Here is a 10,455-nt window from a genome sequence, read left to right as displayed (position 1 = left end):
AGGTGCTGGGAGAGAGGCATGGAACAGATAACTCACTCTCAGGAGAGGAAGGAACTCAGGAACCAACTGTGCTGCCACCTTGATTTTGGACTTCTGGCCTCCTGAACTGTGAGAGAATACATTTCTATTGTTTTAAACCACCCAGTTTGTGATACTTTGTTATGGCAGCACTAGCAAAATAATACAATATGCTACATGTTTTTGTAAGAGAAAAGGAAAAATAAGAACACACATATATATATACTCATTTTTGCAAAAAGAAATGTAAAAGAGCAAGCCAGAAATTAATAAAAAATGGTCACATATAGAGGATCAGTTGACAAGGCCATGGAGAGGGTGTGTTTGGGGGCAAGATTTCCTTAAATATGTCATATCATTTTGACTTTACATACATTACATATGTTTTACATAGTTTTTAAAAAGGATACCATAAAGAAAAAAAAATAGAGGAAACACTAAAAGTGAAGACAAAAACAATCAAAAGAATCTGACTACCTAAAAATAGATTCTATTACCACCCAGAAAAGAGAAATTTCAGTAAACTCTTGAACACAACACTCTGACTGAATATCCTGTGCGGGACATATTCTAAGGGCAAAAAGAACTACAAAATGATCTTAAACTTCTTTCAGTAGGTTTACTGTTAGTGGTAATTTCAGAATTGTAATTTGAAACTACATAATTGTTGCAAGAAAAAGCAAATAAGTAAATATGTTGATATTCTAAGGAACCAAGATTTTTAGTGTTTAAGAGAAAAGAAATACAAATATAAAAGAAATTAAGGAATGACAAACCTCTGATGTAATGTTAGAATTGGTACAAAATGTAAGAAATGAAACTATACAATGAGAATATATTCTGTAGCTCTGGCCACTGAAAGGGCCCCAAAGTGAGGGCCCAGGCAGCTGCCTAATCTTCATGTTGCAAAGGCCTGCTCTGGTTTTCTGTTTATGAGATTGTTAATCATTTTTTGGAATTTTTCATCCTAATAAAACAGTAAAAATCTTAAAGTGGCCATCTTGCGTGTTGTTACTATTAATATATTCCCTTATAGTATCCAATCCAGTGTTGTCCCTGGCAGAGACCACTCAATTCAAGTAATTGGTTGACTGTTTTCCCTTGAGGCTACCAGATTATTCTAGACTAACAGTTACAGGAACTCAGACAGTGCTGTGACAACACACCTCATTTTGGGTGAAAGGTAAGTACATAAATTAAAGAGGTCTTACCTTCTCAATACCCGGAAGCTTCCCTCTTCCTTCTAGTGCATGGGGAAAGGAGAGCAGCCCATCTTTTGTCTCCAAATCTACCAACCACCTTGTGCTGCAACCCTCTAGTAAGGAAGAGCAGGTGCCCCTCTCAGACATCAAACTTTCCATCTGTGACCTAGACTCCAAGGTACAGATGCCCTCCACTAGTCCCCAGCTTGAAACATACACACACACACACACACCACATGTATCTTCTTTGATCACACATCTTCAAGCTACCACCTCATTTCACTGATCACCTGCATCACAGAATCATCAAAATAGTTGTCTAAAGACATTATTTCCACCCCTCACCTTCATCATCTCCTCAGCTGTCTCAGCCAGGCTCACCACCCCACTGACAGTGCTCTTGTCAGGGTGGCCAGTGGCCTCCTCATTGTCAAATCCAACCATCAGCTGTCTGTTTTCATGTCACTCAACCTTTGGGCAGCAGACCACACAGTTGATCATTCTTGAAACACTTTCTTCCATAGGATTCCGGCTTTCCTCCCTTCTCACAGACCTCTCCTGTCAACTCCTCCTGTCTGTGTCATCTGTGTTGGAGGGCTCTAGGCCTCAGTTCCCAGACTTCAATTTATACTCTCCCTGAGTAATCTCATTCACTTTTTAAGATGTTTTCTACTTGGAGATGAAGACCAAATTCATATATTTAACTCTAGTCTCTTTCCTGGGCTCCATCTGCCTGTTTTAACATCTCTACCAGGATGGTCTCTGGAGTTAGACCAGTTAGGCCTATATCCCAGTTCCTACTTGTATATGGTCTTGTGTTACTTAACATTATCCGTGAAATGAAAATGATAATAGTACCTACTTCACTAGATTGTTTAGAACAGTACTGGCACAAAGTAAGTGCTCGATAAACACCCTGTTTGTTTACTTGTTTGAATTCCCTGATAGAAGTTTGGAGAGAAGGAACTTCGTGTGTGTGTCTAATTCAACAGTTAATTCTCAAGGTCTGGCATATAGTAGCAGCTGGATATTGATTGAATTAATGAATCGATGAATGGATGAATACGTTCCTTTAAAGGAGGAAAACGCAATGCATCCACAAATCAGCTGAATTGCCACTGGTTGCCAATGCCTTGACTGCAGGAGTCATCTCTGGCTTTTCCCCACCTTCCCAACACTGTATCTTTGGAGTCTCTCTTCTAAATGGCCAAGTCCTAGGAGTGTGACATCCCTGCGTCTGATATCTGATAGTGTAGGGCGTGCTGTGTTTTGTTTGAAAATGTGAAATATATTGTTCAGGCTCATCAATAATGTTTTTTAATTTAGACTCAGTTTCACCAGAACTTAGTAGAAACCTAGAAAGAAGTTCTATTATGTAAAGTATCTCTCTCTATGGATATATAGATATCTATGTATATCATATATCTATATATAACACGAATAAATTTAAGTAGGACAGTGAAAAACAATGAATTTTCCCGGTGGTTAGGGGACAGGGGCCGGGGAGAAAGACTTTTTGCCAAATAAAGAGTAGATAACGTGCACTGTAATAAAACTGCGCCGCAGAGCACAGCGAAGCCGAGCCCGCCACCGGCCCGCGCTCCGGCCCGCGCTCGGGCCCCGCCCTGATCCCGACCCCGCCCCGCCTTGCACCGCGGCCCACCTCCGCCCCGCACTCCCGCCCCGCCCTGCGCTCCGGCCCCGCCCCACATCTCGGCAGCGTTCGCCCTGCCGGGGGATCCCTGCCGCCCCGGCAGAGCCAGAATCTCCCCACGCCCGAACCCCTCCACCCCAGGCCTGGGGGGCCGCAGCGCACCGAGCGGCTCGGCGCGGAAAGATGGCCGCCCTGACGACGGTCGTGGTGGCGGCGGCGGCCACAGCTGTAGCGGGGGCTGTGGCCGGGGCGGGCGCGGCCACCGGGACCCGCGTGGGAGCAACGCCTGTGCCGCAACAGGTAAATGGAGGAGGCAGACGTGGGCCGGGAGGCTGCAGGCGCCAGAGGCTGGACGGGGCCCCAGGCTGAACAGGTGTGCTCTGCAGCGCGGCCCCGGGAGGCGGGAGGCGCGGTGTTAGCCTCCCTTTGCTCGGGGCCTGGCGCACGCCAGCGTTTCGCTTTGTTCGCTTGTGCGTTTAACTGCTTTTACGGAGCCGCCTCTCTTGAGGTTTTGGAGTGGAGGAAGATCTGGGTGGAAACGCTGGCTCTGCCTCTTCCTAGCGTGTGATAGGAACATATTTAACCTCTCGGTGACTCAGTTTCTAATCTAAACGTTGGGACTGATAATATGCAGCTTCTCGAGCCGTGCACATTGTCTGGGAAGCCCCTGGTACAATGCTTGGTTGGAGAGAGATTCGGTGCCCAGTGACTGGTGGCTGCTGTATTATTGTATCAGCGCTGGGAACACAAGGAGGAGTCAAACATGGGATGGTCTGAGGCTGATGTGTTTCCAGAGATCTTCTCAGGACCCGTTTCTCTGCAGTGAGGACCAGAGGATCCCCCAAGGAGAATTGTTGGATCCAGTTGCTCAGGTCAAAGAGCACCTCTCCTTCTCTCACAGCCCACACCCCAGAGCATGGGCAGTTCCTGTCTGTTATACCTTCGGAGTAAGTCCAGAATCCCACTCTTCTCACCACCTCACATGGTGGTCCACACCATCATTTCTCCCCCAGCAGAAATACTTTCCTAGTTGGTTTCTATTCTTCCACTCTTGCCTTCCTCAAGTTTTATCAACAGTCAGGTGATTGAGTCCAGTAATGACACTTGTCTGCTCAGATCCCTCAGAGTAAAAACAAACGTTTTTACCGTGGTCCACAGGGCCTCTGAGCTGCCCCTACCACCTCCCTGTCACCTCATCCCCAGTCCCCTGCTCTGAGTCGGCTGCAGCCATACTGGCTTCCTGGTGGTCCTTCAGACAGGTGGAGCACACTCCTCTCTCAGGATTTTTGCAGTTGCTGTTCCCTCTGCTTGGAATCTCTTTCCTCATGGTCTCATGGCCAACACCATCACCGCCTTCAGATATCTTTGTTCAAATGCCATCAGCTCAGTGATTCTTTCCTTGACCTCCCCTTACTGAGTCCCCCTACCCAGCACACCCTGTTGTCTTTTCTGGTTTTGTTTTTCTCCATAGCACTTATTACCATATAATATATTACATATTTTATGCTTACTCTTAAATTTTTCTCCACCCTGCCTGGGAATGTAAACCCTGCCCTCTATGAGGGAAGAAACTTTTGGAAGTTTATTCACTATTGTATTCCCAGTACCAAAAGCTGTGCCTCTTTAGTCCAGGAGCATAGTAGATGCTCATTAAATATTTGTGGATTAGTCCAAACCTGAAAGAAGGCTGTTATGAGCTGAGGACAGCTTCTATCATTTTCTTCCTCTAAGGAAATACAGTGTCTTTACCTGTTTCAAGAAATTCAAGAAATTCCACCTCAGACAAATTTTCTCACACATCCTCTGTATTTCTTTTTATTATTCTAACTCTGGCCCAAATGTCTCAGGAAAAAAATATAAAATACAGAAAAATACATAATAGATATATAATTTTTTCAGATATATTTAAAATACTTTTAAAATCTTTTTTAAAATGTATGGCCCTAGTGTTTTAGTCCTCTTGGTGGCTCTCTCTGGCTTACTTTAGTTGAAAATGATTTGTTCTCCAAATTCTTATAACCATTTTAACCTCCTGGTTTGCATTTCTCACAAGTTGGCTAATACTGTTATTGATGCACACTCTTGCCGACTACAGTGATTCTCAGAGGTTTGCCTTCCTTGGTGTTGGACCAGAATCACCTGTGGAGCTGTTTCAACTGTGACATCGGTTTCTCACATTCAGCAATGTCTGGAGACAGTTTTGGTTGTCACAGCTGCAGGGGGACTGTGGGGTGTTTGTGTGTGCTCCTAGCATCTAGTGGGTACAGGCCAAAGGACAGCTCCCCCAAAACAAAAAATTACCTGGTCAAAAATATCAGTAGTGCTGAGGTTGAGACACCCTGCTTTATACCCTCTCACCAGTTTAGGGAAGGCAGAGCCTCATGACTGACAGTCACAGCAGTAGTGAGGTAGAATTTCTCAAGGGTGTTTGGGTTTAAAAAAAAAAACAATTAGAATCTCTACTGTACCATACTGTGCTTTTTGAGGAGTTTAACTATGTGTTATCCCTCTGTGTATTCCCCCCAACATACCACATACACATACACACAGACACACACACATACACACTATACACTCAAATTCTACATCCTAGCACTGAACTTGGATATTTGTCATAGGATTTCATGAATGAGTATTCCTATTGACTCTAACGGTGAAACCAACTAATGTTTTCCTGAGAAGAGATAATTTTCCTCATGATATTAGAGATGTCTGCCAAAATATCTAAAGTTCCTATAGTAGCCTGCTAGGGCTTCCATAACAAAATACCACAGACTGAATGGCTTAAATGACAGAAGTTTACTTTTTTACCATTTTGCAGGCTGGGAAGTCCAAGATCAAGGTGCTGTCAGGGTTAGTTTCTGGCTTGTAGACAGTCACCATCGTGCTGTGTCCTCACATGTGCATATGCAGAGAGAGAGAGTTTTCTGGTGTCTCTTCCTCTTTTTTTTTTTTTTTTTTTGGTGGTACGCGGGCCCCTCACTGTTGTGGCCTCTCCCGTGTGGAGCACAGGCTTCGGACGCGCAGGCTCAGCAGCCATGGCTCACAGGCCCAGTCACTCCGCGGCATGTGGGATCCTCCCGGACTGGGGCACGAACCCGCGTCCCCTGCATCGGCAGGCAGACTCTCAACCACTACGCCACCAGGGAAGCCCTCTTCCTGTTTTTATAAGGACACCAGTCCTAATGGATTAGGACTCTATCCTTATGATCCCATTTAACCTTAATTACTTCCTCCAAATCTAGGGCTTCAACCGTGAATTTGGGGGGTGATAATTCAGTCCGTAACTGTTTCCTTAAATTATTTTGGAAAAATTATCTTTGAAGTTTTAGAACTATTTTATATTGTGTTTTATTTTACAACCTCCATAGAGTGTGGAATCCCATAAATTTCTCATTCATTTTGGAAAGAAATAATGTACCCTATCTATGTACTTTAATACTTGTATATTATTTGTCCATAATTCTCCTCAGCCATTGCCTTTCAAGGCCGAAGACCATGAATCTCTTGATTGTCCTCTCAGATGCCCTTTCCCTCTTGATCTTTCCAGCAGCTGAATTATAACTTTTTTGAAGTATCTCTAGCAGTATCACCTAGTGTACGTTCTGGTTTTGTACCAAGATAGAACTGTGTCTTCTGTTTGATTTGTTTCTAATGACCTTCCTGTGATGACTTGTATTTTATGGCATTTGGCTGCCTGGAGTGGTCCTTCAGTAATAAGCACATTACTTTTCTGACTTTAAATTATTACTCAAAATGGATTTCCTCTTGAAGATCACACACATGAATAGGGCTGTGTGTGTGTGGTTAGAGTGCAGAATCCCCCTCCCCCCTCAAGGATAGTCACATCCTAATCCCCAGCACCTGTGAATATGTGACCTTACATGATTAAAGGAACTTTGCAGATATGATTAAATTGAGGATCTTTAGATGGGGAGTTTATCTGGGTGGGCCGATATATTCACAAAGGTCCTTGTAAGAGGGAAGCAGGAGGATCAGAACCAGTAGGAGAGGTAACAGTGGAAGCAAGAGGGTGAAGTTATGTGAGGAAGGGGCCATGAGCCAAGGAATAAAAGTGGCCTCTAAAAGCTGAAAAAAAGGTAAGGAAGTAATAGATTCTCCTCTGAATCTCCAGAAAGAACACAGTCCTGCCAACACCTTAATTTTAGACTTGACCTCCAGAATTGTAAGAGAATAAATTTGTGTTGTTAAGTTTGTGGTAAACAAATCTTTGGTAAATTTGTTATAGTAGTGATAGGAAATGAATGCAACCAGAGAAGGCCTAAGAAGGCCTGAGCTCTCACCTTTGGCTGGTCTTGAAACTCTGTGCAACAGGAAGTGAAGGCTAAAGTAGAGTTTTAAACTGCTTGCCCGAGTACTGATGGCATGCTCCAGCATGTACTTAGACCGCCTCAGCAAAGACTGGGGGCTTAATTTGTTCAAGACATCTAAGAAAATCTTTGACCAACCAATTGTTCACGGACAACTAAGCTAACAAAACAGGGATTTCAGTACCACACAAACAAAGAATACAGATTTTACCGAATTGGTTCAGAAAAATGACTAAACAAACAGTGACAACAACAAACCTTGGAGAGGGGAAAGAATCTCATTTTCAGAGTTGCCACATTATATTATTTAAAGTGTTGAGTATTTGACAGACAAATTATGAGATGTGCAAAGAAACAAGAAAGTATGGTCCACACACAGAAGAATTAAAAAAAAATAGAACAGTAAAAAGAAACTGTCCCTTAAGATGATCAAATGTTGGACATAATAGACAAAGACTTTAAATCATCTACTTTAAATATGTTCAAAAATCTAAAGGAAACCATTTCTAAAGAAATAAAACAAACTATGAGAATGGTGTCTCACCAAATAGAAAATATCTATAAAGAGAAAAATTATAATAAAAGAATCAAATAGAAATTTTGGAGTTAAAAAATACAAGAACTCAATTCACTAGAGGGGCTCAACACTAGATTTGAGCTGGCAGAAGATAGGTCAGTTCAGATTATCCAGACTGAGGAACAGAAAGAAAAAAAGAATGAAGAAAAATGAACAGAGCCTTAGAGACCTGTGAGATACCATCAAGTGTCACAGCTAATGAGAGTCCCAGAAGGAGAGGAAAGAGAAAACGGGGGAAAAGAATATTTGAAGAAATGATGGGTGAAATATGAATCTGCACATTGTTGGAACTCAGTGAACTCCAAGTAGAATAAACTCAAAGAGATCCATACCTAGACATGTCATAATCAAACTGTAGAAAAGACAAAGACAAAAAGAAAATCTTGAAAGCACCAACAGAGAAGCAACTCAACACATACAAGGGATCCTCAGTAAAAACTGGTTTCTCAACAGAAACCTTGGACTCCAAAGGCATGGAGTGATAGACATAGTCAAAATGCTGAAAGAAAAGGACTCTCAACCAAGAATTCTGTGTCCAGAAAAGTAATTGTCTAAAAATGAAGGAGACTACATCAAACTAAAAAGATTCTGCACAGCAAAGGGAACATCAACAAAATGAAAAGCCAACCTACTGACGAGAGAAAACATTTGCAAGTCATATGAGGAGTTAATATCCAAAGTATATACTTGTACAACTCAATAGCCAAAAAAAAAAAAAAAATCAGATTGGAAAATGGGCAAAGGAACTGAATAGGCATTTTCCTCAAGAAGACATACAGATGACCAACAGGTACATGAAAAGATGCTCAGCATCATTAATCATCAGGGAAATGCAAATCAAAACTGCACATTTTAGAATAGCTGTTATCAAAGGGACAAGAAATAACAAGTATTGGTGAGGATGTGGAGAAAAGTGAACCCTTGTGCACTGTTGGTAGGGATATAAATTGGTTTAGCCTCTCTGGAAAACAGTATGGGGGTTCCTCAAATAATTAAAAATAGAACTACGATATGATCCAGCAATTCCGATTCTGGGTATTTATCTGAAGGAAATGAAAACACTAACTTGAAAAGATACATGCACCCCAGTGTTCACTGTAGCATTATTTACAATAGCCAAGAAATGGAAGCAACCTATGACCACTAATGATGAATGGATAAAGAAAATATGATACACACACACACCACTGGAATACTATTCAACCATAAAAAGAAGGAAATCTTGCCATTTACAAAAATGTGGATGGACCTTGAGGACATTATGTCAAGTGAAATAAGTCAGACAGAGAAAGACAAATACCATATGATCTCACTTAAATGTGGAATCTAAAAAAAAAAAATTAAACTCATAGGTACAAAGAACAGGTTGGTGGTTGTCAGAGGCAGGGGATAGGGGCTGGGCAAAATGGATAAAGGTAGTCAAAAGGTACAAACTTAGTTATAAATAAGTCCTGGGGATGTAATGTACATCATGGTGACTAGTTAACAGTAGTTGTTAAGAGAGTAGATATAAAAAGTTTTCATCACAAGAAAAACAATTTGTAACTCTGGTAATGGATGCTAACTAGACTTGTGGTGAGCATTTTGCAATATATACAAATATTGAATCATATTGTACATCTGAAACTAATATAATGTTATATGTCAATTATATATCAATTTAAATATCAAAGGAGATTGGAATTCAAAGGGAGCTTGGAGTTTATCCAATAAAATATTTTCATAAAAATAACTTTAAAAATAAAGTTGAGACTTAAAGATATTAAATAATTTGCCTCGATTTCTGTTATTAGATATACATCTCAATAGGGGCTCTGTTTCCAGCATAGTGTTTCTGCCAATGAAACATGCTAACTCAAGCTCTAAGTGAGTTGATTTGTTAAAAATATAGATAGTTTTATCCCTTACAGCCTAGTAAAACCCAAAGACTTTATTGTTTGCCAAGTTATTTTTCATAAAAAACATATAAAATGGAAACCTAGGTTACAAAATTTGCTGCCACTAATTATAAGGACATCTTCACTCTATTGTCCCCAAAATATAATGGCAGTAAAATATAATGGATAATGGTAGACTATGGAAAATTGAAAACATATGCACAGGTCCTCTATTGGCTCCCATGTAAATTCTCCTAGAAGTCCGCATCCCTGGAATTCACATAACTAGAACAAGTAAGTGCACTTGACCCTTAAACAGCACGAGGGTTAGAGGCACCAACCCCTGCATAGTCAGAAATCTGTGTATAGCTTTTGACGCCTCAAAAACCTAACTACTAATAGCCTACTGTTGATCTTTTGGTCAGTTAACACATATTTTGTTATACTGTATTGTATACAGTCATATAATTTGACTGTATTATATACAGTCATATAATGACTGTATATAGTTATTATACTGTTGTTACAGTATACATACTGTTGTATACTGTTGTATACATTGTTACAATTAAATAGGCTAGAAAAAGTAAAATGTTACTAAGAGAATCATAAGGAGGCAAAAACACATGAACAGTACTGTACTGTACTTATCGATACTGTAAGTTTACATGATTTGTTTATAAGATGAATTGCCAGTCAGTATCTACATCAGTATTGTCTTATACAAAACACTATAGATGTTGTATGTATTACTAACACTAGACATCAAAAATGAAAACATAATGTGAAGAAGAAA

The 10,455-nt window shown here is 40.9% G+C and overlaps 1 protein-coding gene across 2 annotated transcripts in view; it reads left to right on the top strand.

Annotated features, from left to right (window-relative positions):
• Nucleotides 1-2,947: 2,947 nt before the first annotated feature.
• CCDC112 (coiled-coil domain containing 112) overlaps nt 2,948-10,455 on the top strand; it is a 30,614-nt gene continuing 23,106 nt past the window's right edge. For both annotated transcript variants that reach the window (XM_082652046.1, XM_082652045.1), the window contains exon 1: nt 2,948-3,174. In XM_082652046.1, coding sequence (XP_082508172.1) covers nt 3,058-3,174 — 117 coding nt within the window. In that variant the 5' untranslated portion in view covers nt 2,948-3,057. The remainder of the gene's footprint in view (nt 3,175-10,455) is intronic.

Source organism: Grampus griseus (assembly GCF_964374135.1).
Source record: "Grampus griseus genome assembly, chromosome: 3".
Classification (NCBI taxonomy): domain Eukaryota; kingdom Metazoa; phylum Chordata; class Mammalia; order Artiodactyla; family Delphinidae; genus Grampus; species Grampus griseus.
The sequence above is the reverse complement of the archived record's forward strand: the minus strand, read 5'-3'. Positions and strand labels throughout refer to the sequence as shown.